The sequence below is a fragment of the Cucurbita maxima genome, unplaced genomic scaffold (assembly GCF_002738345.1).
Source record: "Cucurbita maxima cultivar Rimu unplaced genomic scaffold, Cmax_1.0 Cma_Scf00015, whole genome shotgun sequence".
Classification (NCBI taxonomy): domain Eukaryota; kingdom Viridiplantae; phylum Streptophyta; class Magnoliopsida; order Cucurbitales; family Cucurbitaceae; genus Cucurbita; species Cucurbita maxima.
Window position 1 is genome coordinate 2958846 of NW_019272031.1, and position 21334 is coordinate 2980179.

Below are 21334 nucleotides of genomic sequence, written 5' to 3' on the forward strand. Positions count from 1 at the left end.
ACTTGAACAACATTGAAGAAATTCTTCTAGAGAAGACCGGGAGCAAGATTGAACCATTAATCTTTAGGATGATAATTAATAATAAATTTGAAGAGAAATACACATCAATTAAGATTTTAATCACAAATTCTGAAAATAAATAAATAAATAAAATAAGAGGAAGAGTTTGGGCCGATTTTCAGTGGACTGAGAGGTTACTGGGCTCAAGCCCATAATTAGACTCAGAAGGAGAAGAAAGGAGGAACCGGTATTTACCGGTTCCCGTAGTTGGAAGGAAACGGCTACTGACATTTGGCAAACCGAGCAGGCAGGCCGATGTTTTGGAGTTTGAAACTTGGATTTTCAGTGGATGAAAGGGGGAAGGAATAATTGAGTATGAGATTGTGAGAGGTTAGGTCTTGAATTTGGGATTTTAGGGTTTAAATGGGTAGGGTTTTTCTCGTTGAATTGGAAGGCAGGTCTTATAGCTGCCGCTACTGCAATAACAATGTTGCTCTTGCCGATGACATCCTCTCTCGGGTACTTTCACTCTATATTTAATCCTTTTGTTTTTGCTCTCCGAATCCTCGATCTTGTTTTTGATTCCTCAGCGATTAATTTCGCACTGCTATGCTAGAGTTTTGTTTGTTGAGATTGTGGAATTGGATTTCTGAACAAATTGGAGTGAAATCGGGAGTTTATTTAGTCCTTGAATTGTAGTTTTGCATGAAGATGGATTGTTTTGGCTTGTATAATCGTTATGCTTTCTTTTTGTATAATAGGTTGCTGGTTTAATTGCTCCAGTGATATCTCTATCAATTTCCTATTTTTGAAGTTAATATATACCGGTTAATCATTGTGTTGATTATTATCATAATATTGTGCATGTATTTCGCTCTTTTTTGTTTAATCGGCCATGAAGTTAATATTGTTCAATTTTGATGAATTTTTATTGTTCTATTATTGTTCCAGACTTTCAATTGCAGCCAAGGGAGGGCGTTCCTTTTCAACAGCGTGTAAGTGGCCTTGTTATTTTAAATTTTTAGTTTCAAGCTTCAAATCCAAATGTCTAGATTATTTGGGAGGCATCATTTAATGAGCTTCAAATCCAAATGTCTAGATTGTTGTTATTTTAAATTGCCTTGTACAATTGTTAGTTATCCTCAATTTTTTTCTTATTCCTCCTCATTGGCATTTCTGGTCTACAGATTGAGATGAAATGACCTTATTTTGATCTGTTTCTGATCTCGCATCTAGATTTTACATACATTGAAATACTTTTACCTTTTTCCAGAGTGAATGTAACATCTGGACCTAAGGAGGAGAGGTTGATGCTTTCTGGTATGCACACCGTGGAGGATATCTTTTGTTGCTGTTGCGGAGAACTTCTTGGATGGAAATATGTAAGCTTTCTTCTCTGACTATCTATGCAATAGAACTGAAAACTTTTCAATAGGAATCATGATGAACTGGCTGAACGGTCAAAGGAGCTAGTTATAACTTGTATATTTCAGTGTGTGGTTCTGTTATCAGCTACCTATCCTTTGCATATTTCAACTTTCGAACTTATAATATGAAGATCCTGAAACTAGTTTAGGTGAGAAAACGTTCGTTTGATGCCCTCAAGTATCAAATGTATCATCAGTAGTAATAATCTATTAAGAGTGGACATGGATTCTATTAGACCCTCAATATTGCATACATATGTTAGAAGGGGCAAAGAAATTAATTCACAGGTCCAGCAGTTAGTTGCCGTGGGAATTTAAATAGCTTTTGTGTTTCGAGTGGGTTATGTTATGTTTTGAATTGTTAGCCTGTGAGCTACAATTTTCCATGACACGGGTCATGTTGTGGTGGGAATTTAAAGTACCCAACCAGACACGGGTCATGTTGTGGTGGGAATTTAAAGTACCCAACCAGACACGGATCTTCTTCCATGGTTGTCACGTTTTTGCCCAGAGTATGTGGACACAGAGGAGAAGATGGTTCAAAAGCTCATATTAGGGCTGAGACTTGAGATATAGAGCACCGTGGGGGCTATTGCACCTGCCACTTATGCAGCAGCTCTCCATGCAGCCACCATGATGGATGCTCTATTGCAGAAAGCATCTAGAAAATCTGGGGATCAGAGGAATTTTCAGGGTAAGAGAGAATGGAATGAGCGGTCAGACAGGTCATCGTGGTACGGGAGTAAAAGTCGATCGCATAGGCCACCTCCAACAGAGAGACATTAGGGCGTTAAAATTGAGGCCCCCAACGTAGAGAGACCTATTTTCCCCACTTTGCGGTACTAGTCATTCGGGGGAGTGTAGGAGAGGCACTGACGCGTGCTTCCACTACGACTAGATGGTCACAGGAAGGTTGATTGCCCTCACAAGAGATGCCAGGATGAGAACATAGTGTCTGGATCAGGGCAAAGTAGTCGAGGGGGCATGGCGCAGAATCGCGCCACCAATAGTGCAACTACCGGAAAGAAGACAATATCTATTAGCGGTTGGCTTTGCTATTACAAATGGTATCAGAGCCAGACACTGAGTGGTGTGCCAGCAAAGACGTTGGCCCCTAAGGGGAGTAGATTGTGAGATCCCACATTGCTTGGAGAGGGAACGAAGCATTCCTTATAAGTGTGTTAAAACCTCTCCCTTGTAGATGCGTTTTAAAACCTTGAGTGAAAACCCAAAAGGGAAAACCCATAGAGGACAATATCTCTTAGCAGTGAGCTTGAGCTGTTACAATATAGGAATAAAACCAAGTTTAATTTTAACCATAAGAAAGATAGCTAAATGTAGTAGGGTGAAGTGGTTATCTTGTGAAAATAGCTGAGGTGCGCAAGCTAGTTTGGACAGTCACGTACATTAAAAAAATATGCTTGAAATCATTAAAAAAATTACATTGAACTAGAGTTGATAATAGTGTAATTTATGTATCGTGTCTAAAATCATTTGATGGTTTGTGTGTTCATATGAAAAGTTTTTCTCTTAAATTTTGTTGATTTGCAGTCTTAGATTTGTTTAACTGATGTTGCTGCACTTAGGTAACTACACATGACAAATATCAAAAGTACAAGGAAGGGAAGTTTGTTCTTGAGAGGTAGTCGGACATTTTCATTCTCTTAACTTTCCAAATAACATAAGGTTTGCTATAAATGTGGTATTAGTCCTGGGTTTATTCATTCCTTTGACAGATGGAGAATAGTTGAGGAGATGATGGAAGACTTAAATGGAGAGGCTTATCCTAGTTCAAGCGATATGGATAATCCTTAGTGAGTTTCTCAGAATAAGGAAATTGAAGCATACATGTCAAAGTGTTGTATGACCATAATCTATGATATCATAAGATTTTTATGTGGAGTCGACGTGTCTTGAATGCTCGATTCTCCCCTCTTTTAATCCCTTTTTACAAGGTAAAAGCCTTCTGGTTCTGATATATTTGTAAAGTTGAATTGCAAGTTTATTGAAAGGTATCGTCTATGCTGAGAAACGAGTTTCACAATCCCGTTCATAACAGTTGTATGTGAACTCGTATTAATTCGGTCCAAACTTATTCATGTCTTCTGTGAAGTTGATGAGAAGAAAAGGAAAAAAATGAATGATTTGGGTTTGGTTATAATACTTTGTTGATTATGTTGTGGTTAGAGGACCAGTGGGAAACCAAAGCAGCCACTGGAAAAGGAAAAGGCAGGGAAGTAAGTTGTTTGCAGTGCAGTAGAAGCTCGTGTTAGCTTTTTGGAAGGACAGGAGATGGCCCACCGTATTGACTAACAGAGGATAAAGCAAAGCAGCAAAGGGGCCGCATTGAGGCGTATTGCTTGCTGCTGTTGCTGCTGCTGCTGCTCGGCTAACCCCGCCGTACACGACGAGTGAGACTGCGGCGGGCTCATTTAAAATGTTATGAATCAGTAAAAGGGGGAATGAATGATCAAATATCAATTATGATATGAATGAATGATGTTGTTTACTTTGACTGTGTCAAAAGCAAATTCTTAATTATGTTATAGACCACTTGAAATGACATGGGCCTTAACTTGCTGTAGCCAAGAATGTCAATGGTTTGAAGGGGTTGGCTTTAGCCATAAAAAGAAGAATTTGAGGTTTGTTCTATGTATTAGGAATGAGTCAACAGTCAGCAGCTAGTGTAAACAGTTGGACTAAACATTCCCACGGTCTAGCCTTGAGATGGCACTGGGGATTCTCCTTTTCTGTCACGGTCATGCTTGCTCAAGGTGTGTTGTTTATGGCTGCATATCAGATGTCCAAATCATGTTTGTCTAGGATGTGATATCCATGAGCCACACTCTTGTTCCAAACTCTTTTTTACATGCTTTCATTTTGAATAAAGCCTTTACTATTTCATGTTGTGTCAATACAAAGTGTATAATCGGTCACCAAAATCACGTCTATACCTGCTATAGCTGAAATTCTCCAAAATATACTATAGAAGATATGACTAGCTGTCACTTCTTTCTACTTAGGTTATATACTATCAAAGCTGTTGTTGTCTAATCACTTTTAGCTTATAACATTACTTCCTTTTAGGATCACATTTTCTAAAAACATCTTTCGTGAATGAGACTCGAGATTTGAGCATGTGTTGATGTTGTCTATGAAGTCTGAAATTCTCACTGTTGACTTGTTTGTTGAATTAGAACAAATGTCGTACCATCACTATTCTGTTGTTGGACCGAGTTTATGGTTTAGTCAAATTTCGAACATGGACCCTATTATTATTACATCGAAAACAAACATATTTTAAGGGAATAAAATATAAAGCAATAGAATTGGAATCGGCTAACGAGACGACGGAGTTGAAGCCGGAACTGTCCCATCAACAAATACAAATCTTGCCACTTACGGCGGCGACGCCGTGTTTGGTTGTTTGGCCACGCTTACGCCGCCGTGACCTCACTGCTACCGACAGGCTAAATGGTGAGTAGGCATGGGACCAGCCTGTTCCCCTACTGGGCCCCTCTCATCCTCTCGAATTCCTTTAAAGAGGTTGAAATGACGGCTGGGCAAAGTGCAGGTGGTGCGGTGGTCGCAGTATTTATGATGACGCCATTTTTTTATTTTCAGTTCAGTCCTCTAACTTCTTCCTATTTGTACATTCCCCCCCAACTCCTTTCATTATTCACCTTCTCCCCCCGGTTCATTATTTAATGAACGTGAACAACGTTTATCCATATTTAAAATAAATAAATAATAATAATAATAATAATAATAATAAATGTTTAAAGCCGCCGTCCAACTGCCCTTGCAAATTTTGTTGACTTATTATTATTATTATTTTTAAAATATATATTTAATGAATTTCCATTTTGGTCTCGTTTTTTTCGTGAAAATTGCCTTCATTTCCTGGTCTAATTATATCCAGTGGGCCCATCATTCGAAAATTTTAATTACAGTTTGCTAAATTAATAATTTATTTTTATTAAAAATTTTAATTACACATTAATACTGAATTAAATATAGAAAAATAATTAAAAACAATACACCAAAACCTATTTAAGTAAGGAATTAGTCAATTGGCATAAACTTAATTAATAAGAAATATATGGGAGAAAATTAAAAATTTAGTGAGCTGATTAAATTGAGAGCAGTGGATTACACGCGCGAAGAGAGCGCGTGGGGAGAAGGAGAGAGGGTAAATTAGATAAAATAATTAAGGTGCTGAAATTGCAAAGAACCAAATGATTATTCAGAAAATAATTATACTAAAAAAAAATAATTCAATCTTATCTGCCTATTTCATTCTCTATTTTTTTTTTTTTGAATTATATCAATTATTTTTTATAAAATTAAAATAAATTTATTTATATAAATTTATAGGGATGATGTTTCTTTTTAGTTAGTAGAGAAAATTCTCTCGATTTCTTATCCACACTAACTAATATCATGAAATCGCTACATATTAAATAAATATTTCTACAAAAAAAACACCGGTATTCTCTTAGATGTTCATATTATTTAGTGTTATTGCATTATTTTATTATAAAAGAAGAAGGAATAAGTTCCACATTGATTCATCTAGTAGAAGATATTGGTTCTAAATTTAGATCATGATTCTATAAGCATTACTATCTCATTGGTATTGGTATGAGCCTTTAGTGATTCCTAACGAGATATCAGAATCATGTTTTAAACTTGATCAGACCATGTTAATAGAATCCTCTCATTACCAAAAAAACGAAAAAGCACAAGCAAGATAGCATTTTTATGATTCTCCGATTAAATAGACATCTCTAATTTATCTATTACATGAAACAATGAATCAATGTCCACCTAGAACTTGTATTTACATATCTTAGTTTTTGGTTTAATGGGTTTTTTTTCTTGAAATGTAGCGGTGAAAATGGATACAGAGGACCGGTAAAAAAGAACAGCGAGAAGTCCGTAAAAAACGCCGGTGGACGCCGTGGAAGATATTTCGTTCAATGAATCACAGCCACACCGGCGGAGGCTCATTGAGATCAAAGGGTAGAACACGCCGCACATGCCCAATAAACGACGCCGTACTGGACGGCGGCGTCGGAGCGCTGGAATCGACAAGCACCGGAGACACCTCGACATCCACATTACACATCTTGTGGCGAGGAGCGCCATGGCGGAGAAAATCACCGAGGAGAAGACGAGCAGAGGAGGAGGAGGAGGAGGTGGAGGAGGGTGAAGCAGTGGGTCGAGAAACGTTGAGGTCGAAACAGAGGCCGGCGGCGGAGAGAGGCAGAGGAAAGTTAGTTTTAGCCTTGGAACCGCGGAGGGAGCGAGCAGCGCCGTCGTAAGCAAGGGCGGCTTCTTCAGGGGTGTCGAAAGTACCCAACCAGACACGGGTCTTCTTCCATGGGTCGCGAATCTCGGCGGCGTAGCGACCCCAAGGGCGCTTCCGGACGCCTCTGTAGTGACCGTCGCGAGTGGAAGCCATGGCGGAGGAGGGAATCGACAAGGAAACGGAATTAAGAGTGTAAAAAGAAGAAGAAGAAGAAGAAGCCAGGAAGTCACCCGTGATCGGCGGGTAGACGACGGGATAAATACGCAGAAATATTAGGAATTAGAAGCGTGTGAAATGTGAGCCGTCGGATGAGAGAGATTTGATAAGGAGGGAGACGCCGGGTGATTAGACGTGAAGAAGATGACGTAAGCCCTACGAATGGGGGGCTGAGCGGCGCCTGACAAACTATGTGGGAAACTGGGGCTCTGAACTGTCAGACAAATCGCCACACGTGGACCCTTTTTAAACTGGTGTCTCAGTCGTAGGGGACACCTTCTAATTGGGCCGGACTGGGCCTTCTTTCTTTTCCTTACCTTTTACATTTTTACCCCGGCTAACACTATCTTCATTGGTACGAGTTCTTTTCGAGAAACCAAAGAAAAATCATGAGAGTTTATGTTTAAGGTGGATAATATCAATACAATTGTAGAAGGTTGTGGTTACTAACATGATATCAGAGATAGAATTCTCAAGTGTAGAATAAAAGGTATACTTTGTTTAAGGGCTCTGAGAAAAAGTTGAGCTTCGATTAAGTGGAGGTTGTTCGAGAGCTTCAAGACCTCAAGGGAGGCTTTCATAGGTTTATAAGTAAGAAACACTATTTCCATAACACGAAACTTTTTTAATAATGGGGTTCACTGTGTTGAATGATGAAAGTCTCATATTAGCTAATTTAGAAAATTATCATGAGTTTATAAGTGAGGAATACTGACTCGATTGGTATAAGGCCTTTTGGGAAGCCCAAAACAAAGTCGTGAAAGCTTATGCTCAAAGTAGACAATATCATACCATTGTGGAGAATCATGTTCATCTAACATGGTATCAGAGCGGAGTCATGTTCGTCTAACACACTTTATTATTTATTTTTCTTTCTTGGTAGCTTTTATGTCATTCAAGACAAGGAAGTAAGGCCATTTCAGCGCTTACTGACGTCTGGATCCCCTTTTTAAGGCCTTTGTTGTTCAGTAAATGAAATGAACTTACATGGAGGATAAATGGTAAAATGTTTTGTCCACTCCAATATGCCTTCCCACCCTTCCATTTACCTGCTTTAGTAATTATAGAAGCTAACAGTTAAAGATAACAAGAAACCTTTCTAATGTAACGATTTAGATACACATTATTGTATTCATATAAGCCAGAAAGGTACGCAATTGTATAGATTCAGCATGTAGAATGCAAAAAAATGGGATGAAGTTACAATTAGGGACAGGGGAATATAAAGAAAATGGGTTCTCTACCTCAACCTTTGCTGGTGGGTCTGAGAGTAGTCCGCCACTGAATCCTACAGAAACCTTTAATAACTATATTCATCATTTCTGTATGCTACCAGTTTCTCTATTGTTCTGCAAAATTCTTCCCATCTCCTGGTTCAAGTAATAAGGAGTATAGAATGGTACCAATGTACAAGAATTGGCTTTTCTCACAAACGGTGCAACGATCTGTACCGTTGTCGAAGCACTTGGATCCATTACTTGATCTTCGATCAAATTTGAAGCAGCCATACCAAGGAGCTAGCTCAATGATGCAGTTTTGATTGTTTAATCATGGAATCAAGCGTCCGTTTTCAGTGGGAGTCCTTGTATGGCCTTGATTATGTTTTGACATCTGGATATCACGGGATGAATGGATCCTAGCTTTTGCATATGGAGCATCTCTTGCTGCAACAGACATCCATTAATGTATGGTTAGATTTTAATGACTAAAATTTCTCATTAGGAGTGAGTTTAGGCTACTGATACCATTTTCACCTGCCTCATTAGGGATCCTGGAGCCATATTAACAGAGACCACCTATGCCATACCAAGAGGTTATCTGTAACAATCCAAGCTCATCGCTAGCAGATATTGTTCTATTTGGACTTCCCCTCAAGGTTTTTAAAATGCGTCTGCTATAGAGAGGTTTCCACACCCTTATAAAGAATGCTTCGTTCTCATCCCCGACCGATGTGAGATCTCACATTATCCCTATCTCTTAAAGGAAGATACGTAAAATCGTGGTGTTACTTTTAGAACTACAAGTTCATCAACAATGCTCTTACCAGCATTCTGCGCTCGGAGGATATTCTGCCGCCTTTTCCAGCAACAAACCGCAAAAGTAATTATGAGCAAGAATATGATTAAAGTTCCAAATGCAATCCCAATTTTCGCACCAGGAGAAAGGTGTGGCTCACATGCAGGTAGCCCAGGTATACCACAGAGACCGGCATTATCAGTAAAACTGTACCATCCAGGATAGCATATTAAGTTGTTTTACAAAGAAAAAAGTATATGAACTGTACTATGTTCACTGCCATATGTAATCAATAACAAAGCAAGTACTTACTTGAAGCTAGCCCTGTGCAATAGCCTTGCACCTAAAGCAGCAGGCACTCTTCCGGACAAAGAATTTCCATTGAGATTCCTGTGAATCAAGGGATAAGACAAAGTCTTGATCTGATGATCATTAAGTTTAATTGTTTTGGAGATAGAAGAATCTTACAGTGTTCGTAGTGATGTCAACTGTCCAAGACTTTCAGGAATTGATCCATTGAAGAAATTGTAGGAGAGATCCCTATTAGAGGAAACATATTTCAAGCATTGCACTACCAAAGTTGTGTAGATTAAGAGACATCAATCCAAATATAAAATGAAACAACCATCCAAATCTATTGTAACTGTTGCACTTGATGAGGTGTGGCTCCAAACCAACCATTAGATCTCGTATTGTGATATTGTTCTCAGTATTTCTCACACAACTTGATACATGCAGTCGCCCACTCTCTCTAAAACAAAGTTACGGCCCAAGCCCACCACTAGCAGGTATTGCCCTCTTTGGGCTTTTACTTCATAGCTTCCCCTCAATGTTTTTAAAACGCGTCTGCTGGGGAAAGATTTCCACACCCTTATAAAGGGTGTTTCGTTCTCTTCCCCCAACCGATGTGGGACTCCCCCAATCCACCCCCTTTGGGGCCTAGCATCCTTGCTGGCACACCGCCTCATGTCCACCCCCTTCGGGGCTCAGCCTCCTCGTTGGCACATCACCAGGTGTCTAGTTCTGATACCATTTGTAATGGTCCAAGTCCACTACTAGCAAATAGTGTCCTCTTTGGGCTTTCCTTTCTAGCTTCCCCGCAAGGTTTTTAAAACGCATCTGTTAGAGAGAGGTTTCCACACCCTTATAAAGAATGTTTTGTTCTCCTCCCCAACCGATGTGGGATCTCACAGTTTGAGATAAAAACTCACATTATGTGACTTAAGGAACTCAAACGTCATGGATTCTAGCTAATCATCTAAGTCATCATACCAAGCTGTAATTCTAAAATTGCACTAGTTCAAGAATGTAGATTAGACTACAAAAGTTGGAAATCTACAAAAAAAAAAAAAAAAAAAAAAAAATTCAAAAGAAGTTTATAGGCAACACTCACAAAACTTCTAACTTGGTTATTGTTCCGAGTGAGGCTGGAATGGGCCCGTGAATGCTGTTTCCACTTAAGTTTCTGGAAAAACATACATGAACGGATTAGTGTATGAACCAATCAACGGGCCCATTAGCAATCAAAATCAATCAAAAAACCAATACAAAATTTTCTCAGTATTTACTACAAAGGCGAAAGTGCTTCAAACAATAACTTACATGCTCTGTAGATGACGCAGGTGAGATGTTTCATTTGGCAAGAATCCCATTAGACCTTGGTTGTCCAGACCCCTGGCCATGCAAAGTAGAAGTTAATGCTTGTAAACAAATTGATTGAACACAATGCCATATGATTGCATGATATCATCTCAGATAACTACAAAGTTTTGATATTCTTAAGAAGAAACAAGAAGATAAGGAAAGTACAGTCCATCGATGACCCATTTGTTTCCAGCTCTATCATATTGGCAGTCTGCTCCACTCCAAGGATGTTGTTGAGGAACACATGGATCACCATTCCATCCGAAACGAACAGGAAGTGCTAATGCCTTCTTTAAGCTCCGCAAAGCCCTAACTACAATAATGTGACAAAAATCAGTCAGAAATATGTCTCCAGAATTTAAAGACTGAAATACAGTATGATCTACGCCTACCTTCATCTGGGGATGTTTTTACTTCAGCTGAAACAATTTCAAACACCTCAATTGCATTGATTATGGCATGACTACCTTCTCTAGGCTGAAAGGTGATTGTCAAAGTCCTCCCATTGACAGCAACAGTAGTGTTAAGCACAAGAGCAGTATAGTGACCACCACTAAGTTTCAAAATATCCACATCTTCGAATTCAACGTTACCATTTATCAAGATGTTAAAAATTCTTTGTCCAACATTTTTGATTGAAGCATCAATCTCAGCAAAGTGAAACCATATGGAGTAGTTTCTATTGGAATCGACATCCATCAAATATGTCAAATCAGGTTGACTATCAGTGCTTACAAGCGCAGACCGATATAGAGCTTCTGGATAAAAGTTTGGCAAAATCGAAGCCTGTTTTATGCTGGTTTCAACAGAGATGATATGATCAGACTGCTGACCAAAAGTTTTAATGGGACTCCAAAATCTATCCCCACCCCAGTTGTCCCCATTATAATCTGCATCAAACTTGGGCTTCCCAGCACCACAGCTAAGTCTTCTCGTCGTCCGAAGGATCACTCCTTGACCCCAATCAGGGCCGAAATAATACGCTTTCTCATCAATTTGAAGGATTTCAATCGCAAGGATAGCAGGATCTCCATGACCTGTGCTATGGAAGCAGAGAGAGGCAGAGCCATCCATTAAAAACACAAGGGCTTCAGCAAATGTTTGTTCATCAAGGTTAGTCCACCCTGATTTAAGAGAACAGATTTGTGTGCCTTCAACAGAGACGTCGAATAGAGGTTCAGTGTCATGGTCAAAATTAGTTTGGTTAACAAGCCCAAAGAAGATCCTCACAGAGTAGTGTCCTTTCGGCACTCTGTTGATGATGTAGCAATTTTCAGGACCCGTATACATCGGGAAATAGCGTAGGGTTTTCAGCGGAGGAGAAATGTAACTTGGAAGCGTCGCATTCGCCGGTATCCCTCCTGTATATGCAAAGTCCTTGTGCCATCGCGTATTCGTTGGAGATGTGTGAACGTCATTGCGAGCTCCACAACTTATGCGCATAGCAAATGGTTCTTCAATAATATCAATCAAACAATGAGAATATCATCACATCACATCTCCTTGCCAGAGGCCAAAAGTAACTAAATCAAGAAATTCAAGACGCTATTTCAATCAACATTCAATTAAAACGCACGGAAATCAACAAAACCTAAGTACTGTATCCGCCAATGAATCCAATCCAAATCGTTCCAGCAATTGAATTAACATAACGCTAACGAGAACTAGTGAGAAAGAGAGTGATTCAATCCTAATTCACTACAGAAACAAGAAAAAGCAGATTCAAACAAGAAACTAGCAATGAAAAAGAGTAGTGTAAGCTTACGAGGGCGAGCGGAGGAAAGAGAGACAAGGAAGCAATTAATCAGAAGCCAGAGGAGAAGAAATCTGAGCATCTTTAGTAGCAGCGATGAATAGTTATGATCGAATTAACTCAGCCAAATGAAATCCTCACTTCACATTCCGATCTACAGTTCTTGTTCTTGTTCTTGTGTTCTTGTGTTCTTCCTTAGCTTTGAGGAGAGAGTGTTCTGGGACGTCCGCAGCTTAGCTTTGCAGGTGAGAATTGATTATGCATTTGTGTTGGTTGACCCGTGAACTGAGGCTCTAATAATTGCTGCTCGACCTTATCACCGCTCATGCGTCTTCACTATCCCAATGCTTATTTTGACTTTGACTTTGACTTATTTTTAATAAATTAATTATTTATTTATTTATCACAATTACCTTTAAATTTTACTTGTTTATACATAAATACGCTTGCTTAGATTGAGAAGGAAGGTTAGAAAATATAGTTATATCTCGTTCGTATACATTTTCTCTTTGTTTTTCGAGCCTATAGTAATTATAGACATATTTCTTCATTAGGTTAGGTCATTTCGAAGCCAGCGGATCATTTCTAATGAAGAGGATAAGCTTCAAGAGAATGATTCGAAGTTACCTATTCTCGAACTCTCTTTCGAGTTTCACCCAACCCACGTTTTTTATAAGGGACCAAAGAAATGTCTCCAATAGCTGTAAGGAGTAGGAACCAAATGAAAACTCAACTCAAAATTCGAAATAAAAATATAATATTAAAAACTAAACTGGAAAGTCAAAGGTGTTTTTTAACCTTATTTTATATATCATTTCACCGTCCAAACAGATGATCGAGTTCAAATGTATGGGTAACGTACGGTGGTGATGTGCAATAGATGGCGTGATCATGGGAACTACAGTGTGCAGCGCCGCAGAGGAGTGAATCCCGGAAAGAAACGGGATATTTGTAATTCCACGTAGATATATTCCTTCGATTGGAAGAAACCAAAGGCCAAGAGCCGCGGAGAAGGCGATGCAGATAACTTGGAGGGCAAATACAAAATGACCAAAATGCCCTGGAATTGATCTTGAGTCGCAGTCTTTGATCGGACGGTGGAGAATGCTAGTTGGGTTTGACTTTATCTTTTGACCCCCAATTACCGCATAATCATCCGGTAGATTTAATTCTTATACTTTGCTTCGTCCCAAATTGAGGCTTTTTTTTTTTTTTTTTTTTTTTTTTTTTTTTTTTTTTTTTTTTTTTTTTTTTTTTTTTTTTTTAAGGAAAGAATATATTCCGTCAATATTCTTGAAATTCTATATTTTTTTTTTTTGCATAATAAAATATATATATAAACTTTAAAAGTTTGAATAATATTTAAAAGTTTTTAAAAAATTTTGAAAAAGTCTAAAAAAAATATTTTTAATTTTTAAAATAAGTTTAAAAAATACTCTTACCTTAATTTTAAATGGAAACCGTTAATAATTTGTGTCCAAAATAATATTAAATTTTCAAAAATGGTGTAAAAATTACCCTTTTTATCGTTCAACAGCTATTAAAAAATATTCTTAAGTTTTCAAAAGTTTTATTAATATTCTTAAATTTTTTTTCTAAAAACTTCATATTACGTTAATACTACGTTTCAAAAATACTCATGAGCTTTCAAAAGTAATATTAGAAAGTTTAGAGATAAACTTATGAGATGTCAATAGATTGCTTTCGTCCGTATATTGACAGTAATTTTTTTTTTTCTCTTAATAAGGTAAATGGAATTAATCCTACTTTTAAAATTTTATTAGTGTATTTTTAAACTGTTAGAGTATTTTTTTAATTTTTTAAAAAATGGAAGATACTAATTAATTTTTTTAAAATAAGGGTTTTTTTTTAATGATTATTAAAATTTCGAGGATAATTTTGAAATAAATACTAATTGATTTACAAAAATTCTTTATCATTAAAAATTTAAGTTTAAAAGTATTTTTATTAATTTAGCCTAAATATATTCTAAATAGAATAAAATAAACGAAATTAAATTCATTAAATGCATCCAATTAATAAACAAAATACATTGCCAAACACATTTTTGCTCAAAAAATTCATGTCCTTTGAACAAGACCATGAGATGAAGATGATGATCAAGCCCTTCGAACAGGGCGAGCTTCAACTACAGCAGGCTTGCTAGCTCGGCACTCCCTGCACGGCGAAACAAATGACCGGAAAACATTCCACCCCGACCACGACGACTCCTCTTCCTCCTCCGTTATCCTTCGCCCACCTCGTCTAATACTGTGGTTTCTCACAATCAGTCTATCCCGCCGCTTACCAGAAATCTGTTAAGAATATTTACATTTTATTAAAGGCAAATATATTGTATTCATTTTTTTTTTCATAAATAAGACAATTTCACCTCAATTAGGTGAGTAGTTTTAGTAAAAATTCTTACGTGAGTTTGTTCTAGTTTTGGCAAGCTCTGGTCACCATAATGGTTAGCCACACTGGAACCGAACTTGAACCCATGGTCTCGAGTTTTGATCATCTTGTCGGGTTGGCGATCTTTAGAAGTTACGAACCCGGAAAAGGAGAGTGAATAATTGGAGCTGCTACTGCTGCTGCTGATATCGGGGTTGGTCTTTGAGTGGACTGCCATGGCTGACTTGAAGATCTGAGTGTCTGAAACTAAGCCTTAAATATAGTTTCTTGCTTGTTGTGTTCTTATTTGCAATCAGATGTTTAGTTTATATTATATTGTTCATGGTGGAAATATCAAAGAGTTTCGGGTAATATTAATTAATGTTGGTTTAATCTAATTGTACTGGGACTGCAAATGCCGTCTTTCTTCCCTCAAAACTATATAATATGATATTATTATAAGCTATTTAATGAAGAAATTGTTAGATAAAAACTGAATTTTACCGTTTTTTCTTATTCACACGATTTCAGAAAATTGCCAGTTTGACCATTTGACAAAACATGTCGAATGGATCAACAAAATTTTAGACTGAAATTTTGTAGGGAGTGACACACATTTAGTTGGCCACTCTCCCCGCCATTTTTAGAATGATTTTTATTTTAAATAGAAGATTTGTTCCAAAAATAAAACAAACGGAACGCAGTTAGAATTCAGTTAATTATTCAGTTAATTTTCTCTCTCCTTTTTGTTACGCATTTTCTTCCAACAACTTGAAGATCGGTGTATATCATTGCAGAGGAGCCAACCTATCAACAAACAAGTTGAATAGCTCAAGTGGTTAGAGCTTTGACCTAACATCACAAAGGTCTCAGGTTCGAGTAGAAGAAAATGCGAAGTGTAAAAACACACACATCTTGGGCAGGCTCACTCACTTCGATGCCCAGAGATTCTGGGGAGAGGCAGTAATGACGGGCCGTCTATCTCCTCAATCGGCCACCAACCCGAAGCTTTGATGGGAAGACACCATATGAGGCCTGGAACAACAAAAAACCAGCGGTACATCATTTTCGCGTGTTCGGCTGCGTCGCATACATGAAGGTAACACGTCCCCACCTCGCTAAGCTCGATCCTAGGGGGCTGAAGGTCGTTTTTATCGGCTATGAACCCGGGAGCAAGGCGTACAAACTATATGATCCTGTAGGGGGGCGAGCTCACGTGTCTCGCGACGTCGTCTTCGACGAAAAGCACCTTCTGGCAGTGGAATGACGTGATCGAGGCAGACCATAATTCAAATCAATTTACGGTGAAGTACCTCGTCACTGAGCCGGAAGAAGGAGGAGCCCAGCATCAGCAGCCGTCACCGCCGCCAGCAGGTGCAACCCCTGAACCAGTGGAATTCGCAACACCACGGACTGCGGATTCGACGCTGGATGCCGATCACGATACTGATCTGGAGGCCAGGTACCGGAGGATGGACGACCTAGTTAGGAGGAGGTGAACCACCTGGACTGGCAGAGCGCGAGCTCGAAGAAGTGGCCGAACTACATGCCATCAGTGCAGACAGATGAACCGAACACCTTCGCCGAAGTAGAAAAGAACCCGTGCTGGCTGAAGGCAATGCAGGAGGAGATGACATCCATCACCGAAAATCAGACGTGGAGTCTGGAGGATATGCCGCCGGGACACCAAGCCATAGGGCTCAAATGGGTCTTCAAACTGAAGCGCAACGAAAAAGGAGAAGTTGTGAAGCACAAGGCCCGGCGAAGGGCTATGTCCAGAAGCAAGGAGTGGACTTCGAAGAGGTATTTGCGCCAGTGGCAAGGTTAGAATCCGTTCGTTTCTTACTTGCAATTGCAGCACATTACTTTTGGGAGGTTCACCATATGGACGTAAAGTCTGCTTTCCTTAACGGAGAGCTGAAGGAGACTGTTTATGTCCGACAACCACCTGGCTTCCTGGATAACAACAACCCCAATAAAGTATTGCGCCTGCACAAGGCACTCTACGGGCTTCGACAAGCTCCACGAGCCTGGAACGCGAAGCTCGACAGTACCTTACTGTCACTGAAATTCAAACGTTGCACCTCTGAGCATGACATGTACACGCACGGCCATGACAAGAAGCGACTAATCGTGGGAGTGTACGTCGACGACCTCATAATCACTGGAGGTGACATGGAAGTCCTCGGAAGGTTCAAGAAGGAGATGTCGAAAAACTTCGAGATGAGCGATCTCGGCATGCTCAGCTACTATCTCGGCATCGAAGTGCAACAGAATTCTACCGGCATCTCCATCTGCCAAAGTGCATACGCAAAGAAGCTGCTGGACACAACTGGACTTGTGGACAGTAATCCTACAAGGACGCCAATGGAGGCCCGACTCCAACTAAGGAAGGCTGGCACTACGACGACAGTCGACTCCACCAATTACCGCAACATTGTCGGGAGTCTGCGCTATCTGGTAAACTCTCGTCCTGATCTTGCTTATTCTGTTGAATATGTGAGCCGGTTTATGGAAGCACCTAGGGAGGAGCATTTAGTGGCTGTCAAGCGCATCCTGCGCTATGTAGCCGGAACCAGAGGCTGGGGTGTAAGATACTGCGCAGGGAGCGGAAAGAAGAAACTCAAGCTAGTTGGCTACAGTGATAGTGACATGGCCAGTGACGTTGATGATCGTAAGAGCACTAGCGGAATGATCTATTTTCTCTCAGGCGGCGCAATCTGTTGGCAATCAACAAAACAGAAGGTAGTTGCTTTGTCTTCCTGTGAAGCAGAATACATCGCCGCTTCGATGGCAGCAACACAAGGGATCTGGCTTGCGCGACTAATGGAAGAACTCATCGGGAGAGAAAGTGATCCACCAATGCTATACGTAGACAACAAAGCTACGATCTCCCTGATCAAAAATCCAGTTTTGCATGAACGAAGCAAGCACATAGAAATCAGATTCCACTACATTCGAGAATGTGCAGATCGATGGCTCATCAAAATTGATTACATCCGAACAGATGAACAACTTGGAGACATCTTCACCAAGTCCCTGGCGCGGGTGAAATTTGAAGAACTACGCTCAAAGATCGGAGTTCACATAGTAAGGTAGATATACTACAGGTTTTAGGAGGAGATTGTTAGATAAAACCTGAGTTTTACCGTTTTTTCTTATTCACACGATTTCAGAAAATCGCCAGTTTGACCATTTGACAAAACACTTCGAATGGATCAACAGAATTTTAGACTGAAATTTTGGAGGAAGGCACAAATTTAGTTGGCCACTCTCCAGCCATTTTTAGAATGATTTTTATTTTAAATAGGACATTTGTTCAAAAAAATAAAACAAACTGAACGTAGTCAGAATTCAGTTAAATTCTGTGAAAAACAACAGAAATGACATGTATATACTCATGTTACAGATCTTCTAACATTAAACTAGACTTGACTTTTTCTTCATTTTAATCTTTTTATAAATGTTTCAAAAATACCTTATTCTATTTCTGTAACCGTCTAAGTCCACAAGGGCAGATATTGTTTTTTTTTGTAATAGCCAAAATTCATCGTTTAGTAATTATAGTACTTTTTGGACTTTTTGTGTTGCGCTTCCCTCAGGGTTTTAAAAAGACTCTTCTAGGAGAGATTTCCACACATTTATAATGAAGACTTCATTTCCTTTCTCTAATCAATGTGAGATCTCACAATCCACCCCTTTGAGGCCTAGTGTCCTCATTTTAACACACATATCTAGTCTCTCCATTCAGTAGTTTACATACCCAAGTCTTCGTTGACACACTACTCGATATCCAGTCTCTCCATTCAGTAGTTTACATACCCAATTGAGAGAGTGATTTGAGAAAGAAACAGAAAGAATTTGTCCATGAAAATTCGAGATTCCAACGAATATTTTTGGGATTTAGGAGCATAGGAGTTTTGTGAAGTTGTACAAACGAGGAGTAGACGGACTGTATTAAAATTGTAATGGCTTTGGAATCATTGGAACACCATTGGAAAAATGAAGCAGAAAGTTGAGGGTTCATTTTACAGTTTTGAGTGAAAAAGGATTGTGAGAGATAAATGAATGTAGTTGAAGATTATTGGGAGTGAGTCCCACATTGATTAATTTATTGAAAGATCATGAGTTTATAAGTGAATATTATCTCCATTAGTATGATCCGCTATGTTTAAATGCTATCAATTTCAATCCAATTCTATATTTTGGATGGGATCTGTTGTTCATTCTTATTTTAAGGAAAGTATAGTAAGGATATTTTAGGAAAATGTAGTGTAATCCGAAGAATCGGACAAAGCCCATTTCGTATTGCATCTCTGAAAGCCTGTTAGACCGAGTCTTCCTCCTCGCCTTCTTTTATCCGCATGCCTGTAAGGAAGAGATTTATATATATAAATATAACCAAAAGCAGGGGAAGCTGAAACACTTCAAAAATCTAAATCTTCTAAAACAAAAACAGAGAAATATGCTGGAGAAGCTTTGGGATGATGTCTTGGCTGGCCCTCAGCCCGATCGCGGCCTTGGAAGGCTAAGGAGAATCGCAACCAGCATCACCGGTAACTTTTTCTGATTATCACTAAAAACAGAGGAAAAACAGGGGACTACCTGATTTCAATTTTGATGCTCTGTTTTTGGGGTGTAGATACAGAGGGAGAAGGGCGAAAGTATCAGAGATCGCTGTCGATGCCGGCGAGCCCAGAGACGCCAATGTCGCCGGCGTCGCCGCGGGCGTCGGACAATGTGTGGAGGAGTGTGTTCAACCCAGGTAGCAATCTGGCCACCAAGTCCATCGGCTCCGATGTGTTCGACAAGCCTCAGCCCAACTCCCCCACCGTTTATGACTGGTAAATCAATCAATCAATCAATCAATACTCATCATTCTTTCCCCCCCACTTCTCTGAAATGAAATGGGGTTCATTTTTTTCACAGGCTTTATAGTAAAGGTACCAGGAGCCAGCACCGTTGAAGCTCCGGTGACTGTCGTCGCCACCTTTCCGGCTGAAATTTATGTTCTGTTTTATAATTTGTAGCAACCCTTCCTGTGAGAGAGAGTGAGTTGCCCCAAACTCTCCTTTGTAAGTTTTGCCTTTGCCATGTTAACTCATTCATGGTGGCATTTCCTCATAATCACAAAATTTTGGTATTTTTTTTTTAAAATTAATAACATACCTCGCTCATTCTAACTACATGCTTTTTTTATTATCGGTTGAGCGACAACCCTTTCACTTAGCACCGTCAGATCACTAAGCCGGATTTTCGACAGATGGGTCTTGGACGAAGTCAAGCTCCTTCTTGCCTCATGCAACTCCTAGTGACATTTATTTGATTTATTTAGTTGGCAAGTATGACGTGTGTATCTTATGAGGTGTATCATAAGCTATTTTAGTAACAGGTAGAGTTTATGTAGAAGTGCTAGTGGGACAATCTAGCTTGACTCAATAGTTAACACTTTGTATTACCTCGTTCATACCGTTAGTTATTTAGTGAGGGATTCGAACCCCTGACACCGTGGTTCGTAGTCACGTGCTCTAATCCTCTGAGCTACCGAGTCCACCCTGTCTCCATTGGATCTGTTTCGAAGAATACCCTAAAAAAAGAACCTTTCCTCTTTAGAGCCATTTGCCTTCGAACCCATGACGCCGTGGTTCGTAGTCATGTACCCTAATCCTCTGAGCTATCGAGTCCACCCTGTCTCCACTGGATTTGTTTTCCTGGTTTAAGAAGATGGGGTCTGATTGCCGGCGTCGCCACTGTCATTACCGGTCACCCTTTTGACAGCGTGAAGGTAACCTCAATTACTTCGAGCTGAAGGTTAATCCTATGGACTGAAATGTACTTTTTCTTTCTTAGTGTACTATTTGTTATGTGGAGCAATAATGACCATATATCATGCTGTCTTGTCTGTACTATTGCATTCATGCTAGTTTATTAGTTTGTGATCATTTGTGGGAAGTGACTTCCATTTGAACAGCAATTAAGCAAGTTCTTCTGGTAGGTTACTGATAGGATACTGAAGACTGATGGTGTAAGATAAGGTTAGATTGGTTAATTGGATGTGTGATCATTCAACTTGTGCTATTGAGAATTTACTAAACTTAATGCAGTGGATGTGAATTGAATGCTTGTCATCTTCATCGTCCAACTACGTCTACCTGGTTATCCTTCAAAAGTGGTGTCCTGTATTGCTTTTATCACCCTATTTATGAGTGAGTTGATGATATGGAAGGTAACCTTGTGAAAACCTCGAAAACTTTTTCCTAATAAATGCCTAATGTTATATAAGAATGAGGTTTGCACCTTGCTCGGTACCTCCTCTGTTACCATTTGTAACAGCCTAAGCCCACCGCTAATGGGAGAAGTCTATTTAAACGCATCTATTAGGGAGAGTTTTTCACACTTTTATAAGAAATGTGGATGCTGGCCTCCAAGGGAGTGGAGATCTCACATCAATTGGAGAGGAGAATGTGTTACAAATAGTATGAGAGCTAGACACTGGATAGTGTGCCAGCAACGACGCTGGGCCTCCAAGGGGGTGGGGTGGATTGTGAGATCCCACCTCAATTGGAGAGA

The 21334-nt window shown here is 39.4% G+C and overlaps 4 protein-coding genes across 6 annotated transcripts; 2 read left to right on the forward strand and 2 right to left on the reverse strand.

The window, feature by feature from the left end:
- Positions 1-261: 261 nt before the first annotated feature.
- On the forward strand, positions 262-3936 carry LOC111490199 (protein yippee-like At5g53940). 2 transcript variants are annotated; one of them, XM_023138727.1, is made up of 6 exons: positions 262-519; positions 952-995; positions 1274-1382; positions 3014-3069; positions 3164-3241; positions 3615-3936. In XM_023138727.1, coding segments are annotated over exons 1-6 (384 nt in total). In that variant the 5' UTR covers positions 262-423; the 3' UTR covers positions 3616-3936. The 2 variants fall into 2 exon arrangements, with proteins under 2 accessions (XP_022994495.1, XP_022994493.1); XM_023138725.1 differs by lacking the exon at positions 3615-3936 and having other exon boundaries at positions 3164-3497.
- A 2272-nt stretch (positions 3937-6208) lies between these two features.
- Positions 6209-7424, reverse strand: LOC111490195 (ethylene-responsive transcription factor 12-like). Its single transcript, XM_023138717.1, has one exon. The coding sequence runs from the start codon at positions 6892-6894 to the stop codon at positions 6415-6417; it is 480 nt and encodes a 159-aa protein (XP_022994485.1). The 5' UTR covers positions 6895-7424; the 3' UTR covers positions 6209-6414.
- Positions 7425-8041: 617 nt separating this feature from the next.
- On the reverse strand, positions 8042-12651 carry LOC111490101 (receptor-like protein kinase At5g59670). Its single transcript, XM_023138587.1, has 9 exons — positions 12383-12651; positions 11010-12071; positions 10783-10930; positions 10576-10647; positions 10367-10438; positions 9442-9513; positions 9286-9363; positions 9002-9180; positions 8042-8621 (listed from the first exon to the last, which is right to left on the reverse strand). The coding sequence occupies exons 1-9, from the start codon at positions 12450-12452 to the stop codon at positions 8506-8508; spliced, it is 1869 nt and encodes a 622-aa protein (XP_022994355.1). The 5' UTR covers positions 12453-12651; the 3' UTR covers positions 8042-8505.
- Positions 12652-19179: 6528 nt separating this feature from the next.
- On the forward strand, positions 19180-19905 carry LOC111490204 (dormancy-associated protein 1-like). Of its 2 annotated transcripts, none has more exons than XM_023138732.1 (3): positions 19180-19320; positions 19407-19608; positions 19694-19905. In XM_023138732.1, the coding sequence occupies exons 1-3, from the start codon at positions 19230-19232 to the stop codon at positions 19728-19730; spliced, it is 330 nt and encodes a 109-aa protein (XP_022994500.1). In that variant the 5' UTR covers positions 19180-19229; the 3' UTR covers positions 19731-19905. The 2 variants fall into 2 exon arrangements, with proteins under 2 accessions (XP_022994500.1, XP_022994501.1); XM_023138733.1 differs by having other exon boundaries at positions 19413-19608.
- The last annotated feature ends 1429 nt before the right edge of the window (positions 19906-21334 follow it).